This window comes from Dendrobates tinctorius, unplaced genomic scaffold (assembly GCF_039654945.1).
Source record: "Dendrobates tinctorius isolate UK_male_01 unplaced genomic scaffold, ASM3965494v1 ptg000073l, whole genome shotgun sequence".
NCBI classification, from domain to species: domain Eukaryota; kingdom Metazoa; phylum Chordata; class Amphibia; order Anura; family Dendrobatidae; genus Dendrobates; species Dendrobates tinctorius.
In genome coordinates, this window is record NW_027361741.1 from 6757710 (window position 1) to 6781888 (window position 24179).

At 45.4% G+C, this 24179-nt stretch overlaps 1 protein-coding gene across 3 annotated transcripts in view; it reads left to right on the plus strand.

Annotated features, from left to right (window-relative positions):
* The window catches only part of ACACB (acetyl-CoA carboxylase beta), a 398726-nt gene that overhangs the window by 26406 nt on the left and 348141 nt on the right, over nucleotides 1-24179 (plus strand). For all 3 annotated transcript variants that reach the window (XM_073582603.1, XM_073582604.1, XM_073582605.1), the window contains exon 2: nucleotides 550-1075. In XM_073582603.1, the coding sequence (XP_073438704.1) occupies nucleotides 558-1075 (518 nt within the window). In that variant the 5' untranslated portion in view covers nucleotides 550-557. The remainder of the gene's footprint in view (nucleotides 1-549; nucleotides 1076-24179) is intronic.

The window sequence follows — 24179 nt, forward strand, 5'->3', positions numbered from 1 at the left end:
TGCGGGCCGTATGTCCGTGTTAAAATGGACATGTCAGCGTATTTTGCACACAGACACACGGTCCGTGAAAACATACTGATATGTGCATAGAACCATTCATTAGAATGGGTCTACGTGTGTCAATGTCTCCGATACGTGAGAAAACTGTCACTACACGTACCGGAGCCTCTGACGTGTGAAACTGCCCTAAGGCCTGGTCCAGTGGTGGTATTTCATGGTCCGTATATGGACCACAATGCCTGGTATGACCAGAGATCTCTTGACCCATACTTACAGTCTCATAGAGACATATCAGTTAATCATTAATTTCAGGTCGGGAGAACCGCAGCCATCCTGGACATTGAAGTCCATACACAGACCTTGACATAAGCTCGTCTGAACCTGAAATATATTTATAGGGCCTTTACTTAATAAATTACTAACTTTTATGCATTTTTTTTCAATGATCATATATGAAAACATTTAGTCAGCATTTTCTCTATTAGTGAAAAATAAAATTGTTGCTGTATTAAACTTGTAGCATTACAGTTTCTACTGATTTATTTCTAGATTTCTGAATGGTGTTGTTAACCTCATCTTCATTGCTGGCAGTGTTATGGCTCATCTGGAAAACTTGGGGGTTCCATTGTAAAAAATACAGAGTATGTTGTGATACACATGAGACAGTCATGGATACCGGCAAGTCATGTACTGAAACTTTACAGCAGGATGAAGCTGCTGACCCATCAGTACCGGAAGAAAGTTCTAAAACACAAATAGGAACTATCTCGACCACTCCGGTACGAGACTTAGAGTCGACATTAGCTCCGACTGTCCCATCTCCTGCAAAATCAGAGCTGAAGCAGTTAAAATTTGCCCCCTCAAAGGGACGTGATCCTGAACCAAAGCACAGAAATATAAGGAAACCACCTCTTTCTCGGTTTATTTTGGGCTCTTCTGAGGACAACTCTTCTGATGATGAGTGCGTTGTTGGCTCCTTCAAGACCTCAAGAAAAAGCAGTGTAACCAGTAGTGGATCACAGACTCCATCCCTGTCATCATTACCGGAAACAGAGCCATTGACCACGACCATAAGGTAGGCATTTTTATATATATTAGATGGAGGCCCGATGTTTGCATCGGGAGGGCGGTAATGTCACGATGGGTGCAGATTCTCCCCCCCATGTCCTCACCCACCTATCCACTCTCGCTTTCCCCATGTGCTGACTTCTCCCGTCTGTTCTCTTCTTTGACCTGTCTACCCCATGTGCTATCCCCCTTGTCTGCTGTCTCTCTCCTTCCTGTGCTGTATTCTCCCCTCATGTGCTGTCCCGTTTGAGCTGTCTCCCCCTGTGCTCTGTCTCTCTCACCCCTGTGAACCCCTGTGAGCTTTGACACTCCCCCCATCTGCTGTCTTCTCTCATTGTCTGTGTCTAACTGTGTACAGAACATACCCCAGCTCCTGAGCAGGGGAGGAAGCAAAAGACAATACTGACATTACAGCATGAGATTGCACAGGATACATTTTGTGAGGTAAAATATTTTTTTAAAAACAGTCAGTGAAATATTTTACCCCACAAAATGAATCTTCTGTGATCCTCTGCTATAATGTCAGTATTGTCTTTTGCTTCCTCCCTTGCCCAGGAGATGTGGTATGTTCTGTACACGGTCAGACACAGACAATTTTTAAAATTAACTTTCGTTCGTGGGAAAACCCCTTTAATGTGACCGGCTTCCTCTGCCTGTAGACATGTCACGCATCTGCCGCCGTGATCAGCTGAATGATTCATTGCCCTTGTGCGGAATTCGCGCAGGCGTAGTGCGACGGTGTTTCGCTGGTGGTACTGTGCAAGAGGCTGTGTGAGTGTGTATGTGTGTGTGGTATCTACTGCCTATAGGGTGTGTGTGTGTGTAGTGCAACAGTGGTCCGCTGGTGGTACCGCACAATAGGTTGGTACCAGCAGCAGTTTCCATATTAAGACACCCATCACTTTGGTGTCCCAATATGGCGGTCAGTGAACTTCCTCCACTTGGAATTCTGGGATATGGTAACATCTGGACAGAACAGGAAACAAAAACATTACAAGGCAATTATATGAATAGACTAGATTATGGCCCGATGCCATCTTCTTCCGCCGGCGCCATCCTGGATCCAGACGTTGTCCACGCCGGCGACATGTTCTTGCGGCGACGCCATCTTGAGTATCGTGAAATCCCGCGATAGTCAAGATAGCGTTGCCGGAAGAACATGTCGCCGGCGTGGACGACGTCGGGATCCAAAATGGCGCCGGCGAAATCTCGCGAGTTTTCGCCGACGCCATTTTGGATCTCGACGTCGTCCTCGCCGGCAACATGTTCTTGCGGCGACGCCATCTTGACTATCGCGGGATTTCGCCGATCCAAAATGGCGTCACCGCAAGAACATGTCGCCGGCGTGGACGACATCGGGATCCAAAATGGCGTCGGCGTAATCTCGCGAGATTTCGCCGACGCCATCTTTTTGGATCCCGAGTCGTCCACGCCAGCGACATGTTCTTGCGGCGACGCCATCTTGAATCTCGCGGGATTTCACGAAATCCAAGATGGCGTCACCGCAAGAACATGTCGGCGGCCTGGAGAACGTCTGGATCCAGGATCGCGGCGGCGGAGGAAGATGTCGGGGCAGCGACGATGATGGTGTGAGTATGAGAAACGGAGTGAGAGAAAGGAACGTATGTGGAGTGAAAGAGTGAGTGGAGGTGAAAGGTGAGAGGAGTGTGTGTTGAGGCGGTGTGGTGTGTTGAGGGTTAACATGTGCGTGTGTGTGGTGACATCACCGGTTACAACTGGACGGAAGTTGTTACAACCGGAAGCTGCTTAGGGCATTTATTATATGAATAGATGGTGCCCATGAGCATGTGTTCCTATGTAGAACAGGTTTGTTTAGTTGTTTTCCCATTCACACAAAGAAGAATTTCATGAGTGATTGAGGAAATAAAGAGGTAAGTATATTCTGGCTGGATTTACGACTTAGGCTGGAGTCACACTGGCGAATAAAACGGATGAATGCAATGCGATAAAAAATCGCATTGCATTCGAACCCATGTTATTCTATGGGGCAGCTCCCATCATGCGAATTTTTATTTATTTTTTTTTTTAATCGCATCCGATCCTCTGACCGAGACAATCGCAGCATGCTGCGATTGTCACCTATTTTCGGATCGGATTCGACAATGCATGTCTATGGGGGCAAGAAAAAATTGGATTGCAAATGGACCCGATGTGTGAGTTGCGATAAAAATCGCACCGAAAGCCGGCAATTTTTTTTCCTAAATACAGTAAAATGACAGTGTCCAGTTAAATAAAGCAACGAATTAATAGATATAGACACATTAAAAAAAAAAAAAATATATATATATATATATATATATATATATATATATATATATATATATTTATACATGTTTATAGAGGCACATTTATATATATATTTGTAATTCATACAGTCCTTAATTGCAGAATAGCCGCAGAAACATTTGCCGGCTTTTGTATAACATTCTCCTGCCCGACATGAAATGACACATGGTTTACATATAGTTAACCATTTCATTTCATGTTTTTTTTGTAATGTCTATCACTATTAATTATTTGAGGGCTTGTGGGTTAAATTTTGGGCTTGTAGGGGTTCATTTAAGGGGTTAATTCGTTGTATAAAATTACGGGGACTCCCTGCAGCCTCAGTGATGTCAGCAGGAGTCTCCGCAATTTAATACAACGAATTAACCCCTTAAATGAACCCCTACAAGCCCAAAATTTAACCCACAAGCCCTCATATAATTAATAGTGATAGACATTACAAAAAAAACATGAAATGAAATGGTTAACTATATGTAAACCATGTGTCATTTCATGTCGGGCAGGAGAATGTTATACAAAAGCCGGCTAATGTGTCAGCGGCTATTCTGCAATTAAGAACTGTATGAACTAGAAATATATATATAAATGTGTCTCTATAACATGTATAAAATATATATATAAAAATATATATATTTAATGTGTCTATATCTATTAATTAGTTTGTGTGCGGAAACCTGTCATTGGGCTCCATTATATGTCCATTTTGCTTTCCTGCGAGAAAATCTCACCAGACGGATGTCAAAAGGATGCTTACATGCGATTAAAATCGCATCAATGAAGATAAATCACATCAAAAACGCATCACTGGTTCGGACCGTTAAAATGGGACCAATTTTTTTTTGTTTTTTTTTTCGTTGTGTGTGACTCCAGCCTTATGCTGTCCTAGGCACTCAACCTAAATGCACTCCTATTGTAGGAACACTAAACCTATAGATGTTTATATATGAAACTAGATGGAGGCCCGATGCGAGGGCAGTGACGCCCTGATGGGGGGCAGGCTTTGCCGCACTGAGAATCTGTTGTCCCCAAGTGCGCAGGTCCAGCGGCGGCCAGCCAGCAGGAAAGTCCTACTACATTGGGTATTTCAATATGGCGTTCGGCGTACTTCTGGTCGGCACGGTGGATTGTGGGATTCGGGGACATCCAGACGGAAATTAAAACGTTACAAGGCAATTATGTATATAGATGTTGGCATTTCTAGCCCAACTCCCTGAAGTTTACCTTTCTGCTCATACTGTGCATAGGCAGAGAGCTGTCACTTATGTAACTAGTCTGAGCTTATGAATACTGAGGACATCATAGCACGTGCTCAGAATGAAAGGAAATCTGTCTGGTGATAGAATACTAATAGTATCCTTAAATTGGGCTTGGGCAGGCCTTTCATAATATGTAATGTTTATTGCTGTACTTTCTGCTCTTGCTGTAAGCTTTGTACAATTTAGAGTCACACATTGGCTTGTCAAGTGTATGTAAATCAAAAGTAAATATTCACCCCTTCCACGCCAGCATCAGTGATAGTTAAAGGGTTATTCCCATCTTCAAGATCCTATCCCGATATGTAGTAGGTGTAGTAATAATAATATCAAATATCTCCAATTAGAGATGTAGTAAACGATCACTAGCAACTGTCACTATATCAGTGGTCGCAACCATGGATACCTAAGGTCCTGCAATGCCTGCACATGAGGGAAGAGACATAGCAAGTCAGAAAAACTATACAACATTTCTAATTGGAGGTATATGATATTATTATAACACCTACTACATATTGGGATAGGATCTTAGGAATGGGAATACCCTTTTTTTAAGGTGCAGTCAGACAGCTGCATCATTCGCGCAAGGCGAGGATAGGATTTGTCTGCTGTCCTCTCCTGCAGCGGATCTCTGACTCCTCTTCCTGTTCAATCCATACAAAAGTGGGGACAGTGATGCCAGCACTGTTTAGGCGCAAGGCACCACTTGTCACTCCACTGCACCAGAGCTCCGGGACCACAAGTGCTGACACCGCTGGAACGGCACCAGCACGGCAGATGAATAACGGAAGGAATTTTAATCTTCTTGTCTACTGCAAGCTGCCACCTGTGCAGTCTGTGAGAGATGGTCAATCATCTTAGCAATGAGCGTGCTTGCAAGCTCTATTCACTTCTTTGCCCCTGCACTTCTCCCATGCGGACTCTGGTTTCAGAACAGGAGAGAGCACAGTTTAAACCAACATTGCAACCATACTAGTCTGAACTGGCATACATCCACCCACCACCTTCCTGGCAAGCAGGTAGCCATAAGAGAGTGGAGCATGTTGTCCTGAAGGAAAAAAAAGTTGCGACAACCCCTTTATGGATATAGTGTTTTTTTATTTTTTTCCTTTCATCATCACTGTATTCACCTTAACTATTTTTTTTTCCATAGCAATTTGAAGCTGTATGGTGTCACTCTTTTTGGTAGGCAATAGGCCTTAGGCAATGCAGTTTTGGTCCAAACACATGGAGTTTTTATTGCTTTCCACAGCACCAAAATAAACTCATGAACAAATCATACACGACTGAGCTAGCCCCAGCTCCATCAAACAAAACAGCTATTGTCCATAGCAACATTGATACTTGCGGTTCTCTGCACATGGCCTGTGCAGACTCCTTTCAGAAAGAGATTCTGGCATTGCAGCTGTTTCTCTCTTTAGTGCTAAGGCACATCCAGTCTGGTCAGCTTCCTTGAGTTCACTGACTTAGATGAACCCCTAGTCTGCTTATATGCAGAGCTAGCCAGGTGCGCTAGTCAAGCCTGCAGAGCTAGGATTTAACCCTAGCCTACCTGGCATTGCTACATAACCTCCTCCTCTGCCCATTGCTGAGGTCTGGGCACAATTTTCCAACCCACCGTGCCTACAGTGGGCCACTCTACCAAAACAGACTTTGAGGGGACGTAGCCAGTTCTGTATTGCCTTCCCCGAGACTTCCTCCAGGTGGGTCTCAGGAATTCTACAGGGCTTTCAATTGACCCAGTCGGGAGACTCATGTTTGATGACACGAGTGTGACCTAGTAACTAAGCTCTTGTCTCTATTTTTGGGTTACAAATTCTGTTTGTGTTGTCCTTGGGAAGGTTACAAATTTCCTGCTACTTTGACATCCGGAATGTTGGTTTATAACTTGGCTAGCAAGCAAAGAGTTTGTAGCGGGTTCCTATCGATCCAGGGTTTTATCAGGTTGCCATAATATATGGGAATGGGATTCCTTTTCCCAGGTCGGTGTACTTTACAGCTCAGGGGCAGACACTGATAGCTTGGGGCCCCTGTCGTTTTATGGCGACAAAGCTATATATATACAGTACAGACCAAAAGTTTGGACACACCTTCTCATTCAAAGAGCTTTCTTTTCATGACTATGAAAATTGTAGATTTACTCTGAGGCTGTGTGCCCACGTTGCATTTTGTAAGCGTTTACGCAGCGTTTGAGCCGGATCAGATGCTGCAGAAACGCTTAAAAGAAGCTTCCCATTAAATTGCATGCATTTTTGGCTTTTTGTGCCAATGCATGCGTTTTTATAAACGCTTAGAAAACGCTTAGCGGCTAAAAACGCAGCATGCTCATTATTTTCCGCATAGCTGCGCATTTTTAGCCATTTCAAATGTTTCCAGAAACTGCACGGAAAAAACGCATCAAAAACGCGCGGAAATAAAACGCGGGGAAATAAAACGCGGTTTCTGGGAAGGAGTCCGGTTTTCCCAACCGAAAATTCATAGTGATAATTCATAGTTTTTTTTTCCATAAATATATTTATTGAAGTTTTAAACAGTAAAAGCAATACAAAGAACCCGTTACAATGTCCAGGGCTATACATTACATCTCTGTAAAAGCAACACACTTATAGCCGAACAAGGACTCTGGCACATATAGGATACATGCTTGCTATCTTGAGAATCATCTCCAGACATGAACCTTATATACAAAGTAAATAACCTGTAAGAAAAGCAGTTATAGAGGTAAAAGAAGAAGAGAAAGAAAAAGAAAAGAAAAAAAGGGGGGGGGGGAATAGGAAGAGAGGAGGGAGAGTTAGAGGAGACCCAATAGTGTCAGTGCCCACATATTGAGGGTTGTGAATATGTGCGCAGCCAAATCAGGAACCCCTCGCTCTCCTTAAAGGATTGCCAGAGGAACCAGTTGCGTCCCTGTTCATATGAAGCATCACCACCACCCGCCGCTAATGACTCCAAACGATGAAGTCTCTCCATTTCAATTATCCATTCCTCCATGGAGGGAACCTCAGTGGTCCTCCAATGCCGAGGAATAACCGCTCTGGCAGCCGTTAGACAAAATCTTAGGATCCCCTTTTTAACCGAAGCTATCGAATTAGGAATCAGGGACAATAGGGCAATTTGGGGGGAGGGCTCATGGCGAACCCCGGTCATCAGGTGAAAGGCATCAAACACCAAGCTCCAGAAGGGTTGCAGGGGACCACAGGACCACCAAACATGAAGCATAGAGCCCACGGCGGATCCACATCTCCAACAGGCATCCGGGGTCTCCGGGTTAATCCTATGGAGAAGTGTGGGACACCTATACCAGCGCGTGAGCAATTTGTAATTCCTCTCCTGCGCCTGAGTGGACACTGTCATCTTGTGCGCAAGAGTGAAAATTTTTAAACTATCCGCCTCAGAAAAGGTGATCCCCCAGATCCCTCTCCCAAGCCTCCATGAATCCGAGCGTAGTAGAGGGAAGTGAATTCAAGACCAGGCCATAGAGCACCGGAACCACATGGGAGGGTCCCTCGGTAGGGAGCATCAGGGACTCAAATGGCATCAGCGCCCCCATCGGCACACTGAGAAGAAAGCCCCGCAATTGCAGAAACTCCAGCCAGGATAGCGGCGTCATCTGATCAGGGCCTCGCAACCCCCGTACATCAGAGAGCCCCACAAGTTTATCCCTCACCTGACCCAGTCCCACCTCATCAGATCGCAACCAACACAAAAACGTAGATCTATTCATTGCTGGGAGAAAGGCCGGATTGTCGAAAAGGGGACTCAATCTGCTCAATCGAGAGGTCAGGGGTATTTTCACACAGGATCTGTCCCAGAGCCTCAGAACAACTTGTGTGAGTGGAGCATAACCCGACACAGGTGGGCGTCCAATCCCCCCCCGCCAAGGTAGCCAATACAAAGAGGGCGATAAAAGTTTCTCCAAAAGTACCCATTGTTTGAGCATCTCCGAATCTCCAGTCAACTATCCTAGAGAGCAAGACTGCCTGATAATAACGTTTAAAATCAGGGAGGCCTACCCCCCCTTTAGTCTTGGGTCTCACTAGCACCGAGAACCGAGTCCGCGGTGTCCTAGTTCCCCAGATGAAGCTATTGATAGCCGATTGTAGACGCCTGAAAAAGCAATCCGGGACCTGCACTGGGGCAGTCTGGAAAAGATAGAGGAATCGGGGTAATATTTCCATCTTAATCACTCCCACCCGTCCGAACCAAGACAGCTGAGGTCTGCTATATCGTTTAAGGTCCGAGATAGTTCTCCGCAGGAGCGGGACATAATTCAGAGCATATGTTGCATTAACATCAGCAGGTATTAAGACTCCCAGATATTTCAAGGCAGCAGTCTTCCACTTAAAAGAAAAGGACGCCTGGAGCTGAGATATCAGATCGTCAGGCAAGGAGATACTAAGCGCCTCCGTCTTGGAGTAGTTGACTTTAAAGTTTGAGACCTCCCCGAACCTACGGAACTCTCGGAGGAGTACCTGAAAGGCCACAGTCGGGTTGGTAATATATAGCAGTAAGTCATCCGCATACAGGGATATCTTAAACTCATGTTGGCCAATCCGCAAACCCTCAATATCGGGTGTCTTCCGCAATGCCACTGCCAGATGTTCCATCGCAAGGATATAAAGTAAAGGAGAGAGGGGGCAACCCTGACGGGTCCCGTTCTTTATATTAATGGGCAGGGAGAGGGTGCCGTTCACTCTAAGATGGGCTGTAGGTCCATGATACAGAGCAAAAATCCTCTCCATCATGGTAGGACCCACTCCCAGTTGCTTCAGAGAAGCACGTAGAAAGGGCCAGCCTAGGCGATCAAACGCCTTCTCAGCGTTTAGATAATAAACATGCTGGTACCCTTCCTGTGCGCATGAACGATGTCAGAAGCAACGTCTTCACCGTGTTATCCCGGGCCTCCCTATGTGGCATGAAGCCCGTCTGATCATTATGGATGGACCCAGGGAGAACCGGGTTCAGTCTACCAGCTAACGTTTTCGCGAACACCTTCACATCCACATTAATAAGGGATATGGGCCTATAGCTTGCACATAATAGGGGATCTTTACCCTGTTTAGGAATCACGGTGATTGTAGCCATCAGCGTTTGGGGGGCAAAGGGACAGCTGTCCGTGATAGAGTTAAACAGTTTAGTCATGAAGGGGACCAGGGAGTTCGCAAACAATTTATTAAAGGCAGCGGAGAACCCATCTGGGCCGGGGCTTTTACTATTAGCTAAGGATTTTATTGTGCCCAGAACCTCCTGCTCCGAAAGGGGTCGCTCCAGGGTCTCAGACTCCTCCACCGGCATAGGCGGGAGCTCAGTGTCCCGAATGTAATCGTCCACCCGCGCTTGAAACTCGGGATGGGACATATCAGACAACGGGCCATTTAAATTATAAAGAGAGTCGTAATATGCTCTGAATGAGTCCACAATCTCCCCAGGAAGATGGACCAGTTCACCCGTAGCAGATCTCATGGTAGGAATATAAGTGGTAGGGGCACGGGGATGCAAAAACCTCGCCAGGGCTCTCCCAGGTTTATCAGAATAGTTGTACAAAAATTTATGGAAACGGTCCCTCTGTCGTGCTAACGTCGTGTCCAACAAGGTACTCAACTCACAGCGTGTCCAGAGGAGATCAGTCAGCACCCCAGCATCCCCAGTCCGCTTATGTTCCGTCTCCAAAGCTTGGACACGTGTCAACAAACCCGTTATGTTAGTCTCCCTCTCTCTTTTCAGTCGGGCCCCCTGTTGTATAAATACTCCCCGTATAACTCCTTTCAAAGCTTCCCATTGATACGGAATAGCCGTAAGGTCGTGTTTGTGAAAATCTAGAAAGTCCGAGATTGCTGTCCGCACGGCCGCCTGACAAGTTAGGTCTCCAAGAAGACCAGGGTTTAAGGACCAAGTCCATTCCTTCGGGGCGAGACTCGGCAACCGCAGGGAGAGCAAGACCGGAGCATGGTCCGACCACAGCATAGAATCGATGTCGGACCTTGGGTCAAAAGACAGGAGCCCGTGGCTGATCAAAAAATAATCCAATCTACTGTAAGAGTTGTGTACAGTGGAAAAATAGGTATAATCCCGGGCAGTGGGGTGCAGCAACCTCCAGACATCCACCAACCTTAAGTCCGTCAGGGCCCGACGTAGTCTCTCCACCTGTGAGGGGGACACCGCTGACCTGCCCGAAGGAGAATACACAGCGCGGTCCAACACCATATTGAAGTCCCCTTCCATAATCATGTAGCCCTCCGCAAAAGCCGAGAGGTCCCGCAAGTACTTTCTGCACGCTGGGACCTTGTCTTGATTGGGGAGATAAACGTTAGCTATGGTGAACAGATCGTGAGCAATTTTAAGCTTCAGAAACACATACCGACCACCAGAATCCGTCTTAGAGGCGACTACCCGACCCTGTAGAGACTTATGTAATGCAATGCTGACTCCTTTAGACTTAGAGTCAGAGTTACTTCCATGCAACCACTGTGTGTAGTATTTATGGCTAAGCGTAGGGATTCTGTCTGATCGGAAATGCGTCTCTTGTAGCAAAAGTACATCAACCCGTTGCTTATGCATACCGTATAAAACCTTCGATCGTTTTTCGTGGACATTAAACCCCCTGACATTAAGTGAGCAGAGCTGTAGAGATGCTATACGAACTATCGGGCGCACAGGTGACAGTCGGGTCGGGAAGGAGTAGGGAGGGTGGAGAAAAGGAAGAAGTAGAGACAGTAAAAGAAAGGCACCAAGGAAAGAGATTAGTTCAGCCGGAGGACAGGGTACCGACCAAGAAGGAAAAAGAAAGAAAGAGAGGACCAAGAGGCCACTAGGCCTCAGGTGTAAAGAACAATATCAGAGAAAACTCTGAGAAGTAGTGTCAAAGACACACCCTAGTGGGGAGGTGATTGGGCAAAGAGCAAGCAGCCAGACCCCCCGCAGCAAAAGAAAAAGGAAATCCAAACTCTACCCCGTAGGTCTGTAGACCTGTCAATATAAACATTATTAACAAACACAGCAGGACGAGTTATGAACCAGAAACATTTGCAGCATCTCCGAGTGCTAAATTTAAGAGAGAGAGTAGCGTTAGTCAGCCTGGGGATAAAATTAGCAAAATTATATAGTAATACAACAGGTAAGCACACCACTTAGGGCGCTCATCGGAGTAGGAAAACATGCATAAACAGTGTAAAATAAGCTATGTTGGAAACTCTGTTCAAGAGTCCCAGATAGAGCCAGATGAAAATAAAACCGCTACCAAACACATTAATCAAACTTGAGCTAAGTTACGACCAGACTCCCCTTGGGAGCCCGGCAACCTGTAGGGGCAATGCAGGTGGTACATTAGGGAAAAAAACAGAAACAAAAGAGAACAAATGATCTAGAATAGATGATCAAGTGTCATCGGTCTGAGTGACGGATCCACGCCTCCGGCGGGAGTTCCGTTTCCTCTTTCCCATAGACCCAGCAGGAGGTCCTCCATCACGGCGCAGTCCCCATAAGTCAGTCGCAGCAAGGCGAGGCCAGTCTCCCACGGGTAGGCCCAGAGCAGTGGTGAAGTTCCGGAGATCCGCTGGGGATCTCAGTTGTCAATCCCTTATCACTGCGTACTTGCATTTGGAATGGGTAGCCCCAGCTATAGGGGATCCTATGTTCCCGCAACATCTCCAGAAGGGGACGCAGAGCCCTCCGTTTGGCCAGGGTGAAGCGTGAGAGATCAGACACAAGAAGAATATCAGATCCATTAAAGTCTATAGCATCGTGGTCCCTCGCCTTATGCATGATGTCATCCTTAGTTTGGAAGTAGTGGATCCTGCATATGACGTCCCTCGGCTTAGATGTATCGGGGTTCCTGTGCCCTAGCGAGCGGTGGGCTCTATCAATTTCAATGTGTTCAGTAGATGGTCTCCCTAAGAGTGAATTGAAAATGCCATGGAGGGCCGAGGAAAGGTGACGCGGAGCCACAGACTCAGGGATCCCACGAAGCCTAATATTATTCCTCCGGTTCCTGTTCTCAGAGTCCTCTAGCATATCTAGGACCACACCGAAAGACTCCGAGTGTAGGTCCAGAAGTTGTTGCTGACTCTGCAATGAGGAAAGCGACTCCACTCTCGCCTCCAATGCAGAGACTTGGTAGTAAGGTGGGACACATCCTCCTTAAGGGACCCCATTTCACCCCTGCACACCGCCTCCAGATGCTGAATATAGCCCTCCATATCGGCCTTGGTCGGGATAGCACTCAGCTGTGCTCTCAGTTCTGAGGCATTTATGGGATCATCAGGGCCCACAGGTCTAAAAGGAGCTTGTGCAGAGGGGCCATGAGACGCAGCGGCGGTAGTTACACTGTCCTGGGACACCCGGCAGGGAGAAGCCCCACTTTTATATCCCCCTGATGGTAGTGGAGGGTCCACCTCTGTCATCTGGGTCTGGTTGGGCTATAGTATAGGAGGGGTTCTGTCTTCAGCCGGCTCAGCCAGTACCACGGTCTGACCAGGGGGTGAGGGGCAGGGTGCAGCTCTCACCTCTCCCATGCTCTGTCTGGCTCCCTCCTGTCGGCATCTGCGGTGAACGACCAGCCTCAGGTGTGGCAGTCATCCATCCCCCATCCAGCACTCTCACTGCCGCAGCTCCATTCCTCTGCGCGCTCATGGTCCAAGGCGATGGGCGCCCACATGCGTTCAACTGCATAGAGGAGGCACCTCCCCCCTCTGCCATTGCCGAGGACGCCGCTCTCCTTCCTGCGCCTCCCTGGGCCGACATGTATCTTGCTATTCCGGCGCCACCGGGACCCGCGGTGAGTTCTCTGGGTGCCTGGGAACGGAGACCAGTCTTGCCCTTCATGACGCCGGGTGAGTGGAGCTAGATATAGCAAATTAATTGCTGCAGGGGCCTCAAGCACGCCGGAGCTCAACAGAGATGCGGCCTCACAGCTCCATGTCCAAGCCACGCCCGGTAATTCATAGTTTTGATGCCTTCAGAGTGAATCTACAATTTTCATAGCCATGAAAAGAAAGAAAACTCTTTGAATGAGAAGGTGTGTCCAAACTTTTGGTCTGTACTGTGTGTGTGTATGTATATATACACACTAGCTGAAGAGCCCGGCGCTGCCCGGGCATAGTAACTAACTGTGGTTAGTTATAGAAAATTATAATTATCCTCCATCCCATAGGCCCGTGCCCATATACCCATCATACATATCCACGATCCCATAGGCCCGTGTCCATATACCCATCATACATATCCTCCATCCCATAGTTGAGTGCCCATATACCCATCACACATGCTACATCCCATAGTCCCATGCCCATATACCCATCACACATCCTCCATCCCATAGTCCCATGCCCATATACCCATCATACATATTTGCCATCCCATAGTCGAGTGCCCATGTACCCATCACACATCCGCCATCCCATAGTCCCGTGCCCATGTACCCGTCATGCATATCCTCCATCCCATAGTCCAGTGCCCATATACCCATCACACATCCTCCATCCCATAGTCAACCATTATGACATCATAATGAGCGTCGGGGCTTGCAACCTATGATGACATCAGCGTCGCCATGGCAACCATTATGACATCATAATGAGGGGTGGGGCTTGATGCACACACACTTTTTCCCCATTATGTAGATTGGGTGCTATTTATGTATGGGCAACTAGCCAGATGGGCTAATAAATAGCACTTTGACTGGATTTCTTTTGGTGTGCTGCTTTCATCTTGAGGACTAATATATATATATATATATATATATATATATATATATATATATATATATATATATATATATATATATATATATTCGAATATAAGCCGAGATTTTCAGCCCATTTTTTTTGGGCTGAAAGTCCCTCTCTCGGCTTATATTCGAGTCATATACACCGGGGGGGTCGGAGGGGGAGGGGGGTCGGGGGTGTCAGGTCATACTTACCCCTCCTGACGCTGTCTCTTGAGCCCCCAGCTTCTCCGCGCTGTCTCTTCTTGCCTTCAGCGGTCACGTGGTACCGCTCATTAAAACTCATGAATATGCGCATATTCATGAGTTTTAATGAGCGGTAGCACAGACCGCTGAAAGCGGGAAGAGAGAGCGTGGAGAAGCTGGGGGATCAAGAGACAGCGTCAGGACGCCTAAGTATAGCGATACTCACCTGTCCTGCGTCCATGGCTGCTTGCTGCTGTCATCGGTCAGTGACTTCAGACAGCAGAGTGCGCGGTGACGTGATTAGTGCGCGCCGCGCCCCCTGCAGTCTGAACGTCACTGACCGATGACGTGGCAGATAGCGGTGAGTAGCAAGACAGGTGAGTATCTGACACCCAGCGACGGAGAGGTGAGTATGTCAATTTTTTTTTATTTTTACATGCAGCAGCGGCAGCACATGGGGGAATAATCTAAGGAGCTTCTTATGGGGTCAGCATATGGGGGAATAATCTATGGAGCTTCTTATGGGGTCAGCATATGGGGGAATAATCTATGGAGCTTCTTATGGGGTCAGCATATGGGGGAATAATCTATGGAGCTTCTTCTGGGGACACCATATGGGGGAATAATCTATGGAGCATTTCCCACCCTAGGCTTATACTCGAGTCAATAAGTTTTCCCACTTTTTTGTGGCAAAATTAGGGGGGGTCGGCTTATACTCGAGTATATACGGTATATTTATACAGTTGTGGCCAAAAGTATTGACACCGCTGCAATTCTGTCAGATAATACGCAGTTTCTTCCTGAAAATGATTGCAAACACAAATTCTTTGGTATTATTATCTTCATTTAATTTGTCTTAAATGAAAAAACACAAAAGAGAATGAAGCAAAAAGCAAAACATTGATCATTTCACACAAAACTCCAAAAATGGGCCAGACAAAAGTATTGACACCCTCAGCCTAATACTTGGTTGCACAACCTTTAGCCAAAATAACTGTGACCAACCGCTTCCGGTAACCATCAATGAGTTTCTTACAATGCTCTGCTGGAATTTTAGACCATTCTTCTTTGGCAAACTGCTCCAGGTCCCTGATATTAGAAGGGTGCCTTCTCCAAACTGCCATTTTTAGATCTCTCCACAGGTGTTCTATGGGATTCAGGTCTGGACTCATTGCTGGCCACCTTAGAAGTCTCCAGTGCTTTCTCTCAAACCATTTTCTAGTGCTTTTTGAAGTGTGTTTTGGGTCATTGTCCTGCTCACCCATGACTTCTGAGGGAGACCCAACTTTCTCACACTGGGGCCTACATTATGCTGCAAAAATTGTTGGTAGTCTTCAGACTTCATAATGCCATGCACACAGTCAAGCAGTCCAATGCCAGAGGCAGCAAAGCAACCCCAAAGGATCAGGGAACCTTTGCCATGTTTGAGTGTAGGGACCGTGTTTTTTTCTTTGAATGCCTCTTTTTCCCCTGTAAACTCTATGTTGATGCCTTTGCCCAAAAAGCTCTACGTTTGTCTCATCTGACCAGAGAACATTCTTCCAAAACGTTTTAGGCTTTTTCAGGTAAGTTTTGGCAAACTCCAGCCTGGCTTTTTTATGTCTCGGGGTAAGAAGTGGGGTCTTCCTGGGTCTCCTACCATACAATCCCTTTTCATTCAGACGCCGACGGATAGTACGGGTTGACACTGTTGTACCCTCGGACTGCAGGGCAGCTTGAACTTGTTTGGATGTTAGTCGAGGTTCTTTATCCAACATCCACACAATCTTGCGTTGAAATCTCTTGTCAATTTTTCTTTTCCTTCCACATCTAGGGAGGTTAGCCACAGTGCCATGGGCTTTAAACTTCTTGATGACACTGCGCACGGTAGACACAGGAACATTCAGGTCTTTGGAGATGGACTTGTAGCCTTGAGATTGCTCATGCTTCCTCACAATTTGGTTTCTCAAGTCCTCAGACAGTTCTTTGGTCTTCTTTCTTTTCTCCATGTTCAATGTGGTACACACAAGGACACAGGACAGAGGTTGAGTCCACTTTAATCCATGTCAACTGGCTGCAAGTGTGATTTAGTTATTGCCAACACCTGTTAGGTGCCACAGGTGCTGTTAATTACACAAATTAGAGAAGCATCACATGATTTTTCGAACAGTGCCAACACTTTTGTCCACCCTCTTTTTTATGTTTGGTGTGGAATTATATCCAATTTGGCTTTAGGACAATTCTTTGTGTTTTTTCATTTAAGACAAATTAAATGAAGATAATAATACCAAAGATTTTGTGTTTGCAATCATTTTCAGGAAGAAACTGAGTATTATCTGACAGAATTGCAGGGGTGTCAATACTTTTGGCCACAACTGTATATATGTGTATACAGTGGGGCAAAAAAGTATTTAGTCAGTCAGCAATAGTGCAAGTTCCACCACTTAAAAAGATGAGAGGCGTCTGTAATTTACATCATAGGTAGACCTCAACTATGGGAGACAAACTGAGAAAAAAAAATCCAGAAAATCACATTGTCTGTTTTTTTTCATTTTATTTGATTTTATTTGCATATTATGGTGGAAAATAAGTATTTGGTCAGAAACAAAATTTCATCTCAATACTTTGTGATATATCCTTTGTTGGCAATGACAGAGGTCAAACGTTTTCTGTAAGTCTTCACAAGGTTGCCACACACTGTTGTTGGTATGTTGGCCCATTCCTCCATGCAGATCTCCTCTAGAGCAGTGATGTTTTTGGCTTTTCGCTTGGCAACACGGACTTTCAACTCCCTCCAAAGGTTTTCTATAGGGTTGAGATCTGGAGACTGGCTAGGCCACTCCAGGACCTTGAAATGCTTCTTACGAAGCCACTCCTTCGTTGCCCTGGCGGTGTGCTTTGGATCATTGTCATGTTGAAAGACCCAGCCATGTTTCATATTCAATGCCCTTGCTGATGGAAGGAGGTTTGCACTCAAAATCTCACGATACATGGCCCCATTCATTCTTTCATGTACCCGGATCAGTCGTCCTGGCCCCTTTGCAGAGAAACAGCCCCAAAGCATGATGTTTCCACCACCATGCTTTACAGTAGGTATGGTGTTTGATGGATGCAACTCAGTATTCTTTTTCCTCCAAACACGACAAGTTGTGTTTCTACCAAACCGTTCCAGTTTGGTTTCATCAGACCATAGGACATTCTCCCAAAACTCCTCTGGATCATCCAAATGCTCTCTAGAAAACTTCAGACGGGCCCGGACATGTACAGGCTTAAGCAGTGGGACACGTCTGGCACTGCAGGATCTGAGTCCATGGTGGCGTAGTGTGTTACTTATGGTAGGCCTTTTTACATTGGTCCCAGCTCTCTGCAGTTCATTCACAAGGTCCCCCCGCGTGGTTATGGGATTTTTGCTCACCGTTCTTGTGATCATTCTGACCCCACGGGGTGGGATTTTGCGTGGAGCACCAGATCGAGGGAGATTATCAGTGGTCTTGTATGTCTTCCATTTTCTAATTATTGCTCCCACAGTTGATTTCTTCACTCCAAGCTGGTTGGCTATTGCAGATTCAGTCTTCCCAGCCTGGTGCAGGGCTACAATTTTGTTTCTGGTGTCCTTTGACAGCTCTTTGGTCTTCACCATAGTGGAGTTTGGAGTCAGACTGTTTGAGGGTGTGCACAGGTGTCTTTTTATACTGATAACAAGTTTAAACAGGTGCCATTACTACAGGTAATGAGTGGAGGAAAGAGGAGACTCTTAAAGAAGAAGTTACAGGTCTGTGAGAGCCAGAAATCTTGATTGCTTGTTTCTGACCAAATACTTATTTTCCACCATAATATGCAAATAAAATGAAAAAAAAACAGACAATGTGATTTTCTGGATTTTTTTTTCTCAGTTTGTCTCCCATAGTTGAGGTCTACCTATGATGTAAATTACAGACGCCTCTCATCTTTTTAAGTGGTGGAACTTGCACTATTGCTGACTGACTAAATACTTTTTTGCCCCACTGTATATATATGTGTGTATGTGTGTATATATATATATATATATACATACATACACGCATATATATACAGTGGGGCAAAAAAGTATATCGTATATACTCGAGTATAAGCCGACCCGGGTATAAGCCGACCCCCCTAATTTTGCCACAAAAAACTGGGAAAACGTATTGACTCGAGTATAAGCCTAGGGTGGGAAATGCTCCATAGATTATTCCCCCATATACTGCCCCCATTAGAAGCTCCATATTGTTCCCCCATATGCTGCCCCCATTAGAAGCTCCATATTGTTCCCCCATATACTGCCCCCATTAGAAGCTCCATATTGTTCCCCCATATGCTGCCCCCATTAGAAGCTCCATATTGTTCCCCCATATGCTGCCCCCATTAGAAGCTCCATATTGTTCCCCCATATGCTGCCCCCATTAGAAGCTCCATATTGTTCCCCCATATACTGCCCCCATTAGAAGCTCCATATTGTTCCCCCATATACTGCCCCCATTAGAAGCTCCTTAAGATTATTTCCCCATGTGCTGCCCCCATTAGAAGCTCCTTAAGATTATTTCCCCATGTGCTGCCGCTGCTGCAGCATGTAAAAATAAAAAAAATGACATACTCACCTCTCCGTCGCTGGGTGTCAGATACTCACCTGTCCTGAGTCCATGGCTGCTCACCGCTATCTGCTACGTCATCAGTCAGTGACGTTCAGACTGCAGGGGGCGCGGCGCGCACTAACCACGTCACCGCGCCCTCTGCTGTCTGAAGTCACTGACCGATGACAGACACAGACAGCAGCAAGCAGCCATGGACGCAGGACAGGTGAGTATCGCTATACTTACCCGTCCTGACGCTGTGTCTTGAGCCCCCAGCTTCTTCCCGTGCTCTCTCTTCCTGCCTTCAGCGGTCACGTGGTGCCGCTCATTAAAACTCATGATATGCGCATATTCATGAGTTTTAATGAGCGGCACCACGTGACCGCTGAAGGCAGGAAGAGAGAGCACGGGGAGAAGCTGGGGGCTCAAGACACAGCGTCAGGACGGGTAAGTATGACCTGACACCCCCGCCCCCCCTCCCCCTCTGACCCCCCGGTGTATATGACTCGGATATAAGCCGAGAGGGGGACTTTCAGCCCAAAAAAACGGGCTGAAAATCTCGGCTTATATTCGAGTATATACGGTGTATATATATATATATATATATATATATATATATATATATATATATATATATATATACACTCACTGGCCACTTTATTAGGTACACCATGCTAGTAGGGGTTGGACCCCCTTTTGCCTTCAGAACTGCCTCAATGCTTCGTGGCAGAGATTCAACAAGGTGCTGGAAGCATTCCTCAGAGATTTTGGACCATATTGACATGATGGCATCACACAGTTGGCGCAGATTTGTCGGCTGCACATCCCTGATGCGAATCTCCCGTTCCACCACATCCCAAAGATGCTCTATTGGATTGAGATCTGGTGACTGAGGAGGCCATTTGAGTACAGTAAACTCATTGTCATGTTCAAGAAACCAATCTGAGATGATTCGAGCTTTATGACATGGCGCATTATCCTGCTGAAAGTAGCCATCAGATGTTGGGTACATTGTGGTCATAAAGGGATGGACATGGTCAGCAACAATACTCAGGTAGGCTGTGGCGTTGCAACGATGCTCAATTGGTACCAAGGGGCCCAAAGAGTGCCCAGAAAAAATTCCCCACACCATGACACCACCACCACCAGCCTGAACCGTTGATACAAGGCAGGATGGATCCATGCTTTCATGTTGTTTACGCCAAATTCTGACCCTACCATCCGAATGTCGCAGCAGAAATCGAGACTCATCAGACCAGGCAACGTTTTTACAATCTTCTACTGTCCAATTTCGTTGAGCTTGTGCAAATTGTAGCCTCAGTTTCCTGTTCTTAGCTGAGAGGAGTGGTACCCAGTGTGGTCTTCTGCTGCTGTAGCCCATCTGCCTCAAAGTTCGACGCACTGTGCGTTCAGAGATGCTCTTCTGCCTACCTTGGTTGTAACGGGTGGCAATTTGAGTCACTGTTGCCTTTCTATCAGCTCGAACCAGTCTGCCCATTCTCCTCTGACCTCTGGCATCAACATGGCATTTCCGGCCACAGAACTGCCGCTCACTGGATTTTTTTTCTTTTTCGGACCATTCTCTGTAAACCCTAGAGATGGTTGTGCGTGAAAATCCCAGTAGATCAGCAGTTTCTGAAATTCTCAGACCAGCCCTTCTGGCACCAACAATCATGCCACGTTCAAAGGCACTCAAATCACCTTTCTTCCCCATACTGATGCTCGGTTTGAACTGCAGGAGATTGTCTTGACCATGTCTACATGCCTAAATGCACTGAGTTGCCGCCATGTGATTGGCTGATTAGAAATTAAGTCTTAACACACAGTTGGACAGGTGTACCTAATAAAGTGGCCAGTGAGTGTATATATATATATATATATATATATATATATATATATATATATATATATATATACAGTCATATGTTACATTTTGGGCACCCCTATTATTGTTAACCTTTTTTCTTTATAACAATTTTGGTTTTTGCAACAGCTATTTCAGTTTCATATATCTAATAACTGATGGACTCAGTTATATTTCTGGATTCAAATGAGGTTTATTGTACTAACAGAAAATGTGCAATCTGCATTTTAACAAAATTTGACCGGTGCAAATGTATCGGCACCTCAACATAAAAGTGACATTAATATTTCGTAGATCATCCTTTTGCAAAAATATCAGCCTCTAGTCGCTTCCTGTAGCTATTAATGAGTTCCTGGATCCTGGATGAAGGTATTTGTGACCATTCCTGTTTACAAAACAATTCCAGTTCAGTTAAGTTTGATGGTCGCCGAGCATGGACAGCCCGCTTCAAATCATCCCACAGATGTTCAATGATATTCAGGTCTGGGGACTGGGATGGCCATTCCAGAACATTGTAATTGTTCCTCTGCATGAATGCCTGAGTAGATTTGGAGCGGTGTTTTGGATCATTGTCTTGCTGAAATATCCATCCCCTGCGTAACTTCAACTTCGTCACTGATGCTTGCACATTATTGTCAATAATCTGCTGATACTGAGTTGAATCCATGCGACCCTCAACCTTAACAAGATTCCCGATGCCGGCATTGGCCACACAGCCCCAAAGCATGATGGAACCTCCACCAAATTTTACTGTGGGTAGCAAGTGTTTTTCTTGGAATGCTGTGTTTTTTAGCCTCCATGCATAATGCCGTTTTGTAATCTTTGTTTCATTAGTCCACAGGACCGTCTTCCAAAATGTAACTGGCTTGTCCAAATGTGCTTTTGTATACCTCAGGCGACTCTGTTTGTGGCGTACTTGCAGAAACGGCTTCTTTCGCATCACTCTCCCATACAGCTTCTCCTTGTGCAAAGTGCGCTGTATTGTTGACCGATGCACAGTGACATCATCTGCAGCAAGATGATGCTGCAGGTCTTTGGAGGTGGTCTGTGGATTGTCCTTCACTGTTCTCACCATTCTTCTTCTCTGCCTTTCGGATAGTTTTCTTGTCCTGCCACTTCTGGGCTTAACAAGAACTGTACCTGTGTTCTTCCATTTCCTTACTATGTTTCTCACAGTGGAAACTGACAGGTTAAATCTCTGAGACAACTTTTTGTTTCCTTCCCCTGAAAAGCTATGTTGAATAATCTTTGTTTTCAGATCATTGAGAGTTGTTTTGAGGAGCCCATGATGCCACCAGGGCTGTGGAGTCGGAGTCGTGGAGTCGGAGTTAGTTTTGGTTTGAGTCTGAGTCGGTAGAAATGTACCGACTCCGACTCCAGCTTTAAAAAAAATGTATTAATATTTCATAATTGAACTTTCATATGAATTTTATAAATATTACTCAAATATATATGTTCTATCAAACTATGAACAACAGTGATAAGCAGTTCTGCTGGAGATAGAGACATTTCTTACTTCTTGTGTGTCACTGTTCTCCACTGCCCTTATATAATCTTATACTTGGTTAACCTCATGCTGCCCCAACCCCCCTATTTACAATGTATGAAACTGAAAGTGAAGTGAAAATGTGTTGCAAATTCTTAGTAGTAAAGCTCCTCCTCTAGACTAGATCATACTAGGTGTGCGTCTTCCAAGCATCTCACAGCTGCCTGCTACTCAGAAGAGGAAGACTGTAAGAAGTATTATCCTTTCAACAAACTTTGCATCAGTTAACTGTGAGTACATGAGGAATAATAACAGTATTACTGACCAGTATATCAGTTGTACGACCTGGCAATAATTTTGTACAATTGTTTTTAGGAAAAACAATTGTCATTTGGATTGTGAATGCAGAATTAAAAACCTGAGAATGTCAAAGAAGCATCACATTAAATCAGCTGTATTTGAACATTTCACCATCACTCAAGATAGAAAACATTATGTCTGTCAGTGTATGACAAATGATCCAGACGAAAACAAATGCTGTGAAGCCAAGATGAGTGCATGCATATTCAGGCAAAGATAAAAGTGCTCCTACCATAGCTTCTAATCTAAAGAGACATTTACAGCGCTTTCATCCAGAAGTACTGAAAGCAGTGGATGAGAAAGACTGCATCCAAACCAATGAACCAGTGCCCAGCTCTTCCAGCCAAACAAAGGAGCAGAGAACTTTGCAGCCATCAGTTGCAAGATATTTTGTCAGTGACAAAGTTACTGTGACAATGACAGTAGATACATTTAAAAAACAGATCATAGAGCTGCTTGTAAAGGATAGTGTGCCTATTTCATTATTTTCACGACCAGCTTTTATGTGTCTGAATGGGGAAATGGCCCGCAAGCTTGGTGTTTCTCTGGAGAGAGAGAGAGTATTAGAAAATTAGTAATCGAAGAAGCTTTTAAACAAAAGGAAGAACTTAAAAAAAACTCTCAAGGGACGCTTTCTGTTTCTTAAAATGGATGCCTCCACACGTCACAGAGTGAACTATTTTGCCATCAATGTCCGATTTGTTTGTGACAAAAATGAAATAGTTACCAAGACATTGGCAGTAAAAGACACCAAAGCTCATCACACCAGTGAGTTTCTCCAGGTCTTGGTGGAAAAGGTTCTGCAAGACTATGAACTTAAAGAGCAAGTTCTTTCTGTCGTAACTGACAATGCTTCAAATATGATAAGTACTATTAAGCTAATGAATGAGAGTAATGATGGTGACCAGCAGCTAGAAGAACATTCTGGGTCCACAGACACAGAAATGTTTGAAATAGAGGAACACAGTATTGTAACTGAGGAGCAAACTGAAGTTGCTTCAGATGAACAGCAACATGATAGTTTAGATGATCTTGTTGAAACTGTGTCAATATGTTCTTTCATTCATCACATGCGCTGTGTTGTGCATACGCTACAGCTGGCTATAAGAGACAGTCTGCAAGAAGGACATGCTGCTGCACTGATTGGCAAGGTGAAAAAATTGGCTACTGTTGCCAGAACCCCTAAAGTTGACTCAATTTTGAAGAGACGTGCTGGAAAAGGGGCAATTATTGATCAAGCCACACGATGGGGCAGTACTTAATGATTCAGCGCTTGGTTGAACTGAAAACCTTTCTTGTAGACATGGCTAACCCTCAACTGACGCTAAATGAAAGTCAGTGGAATCAGGTGACTGAGCTGGAA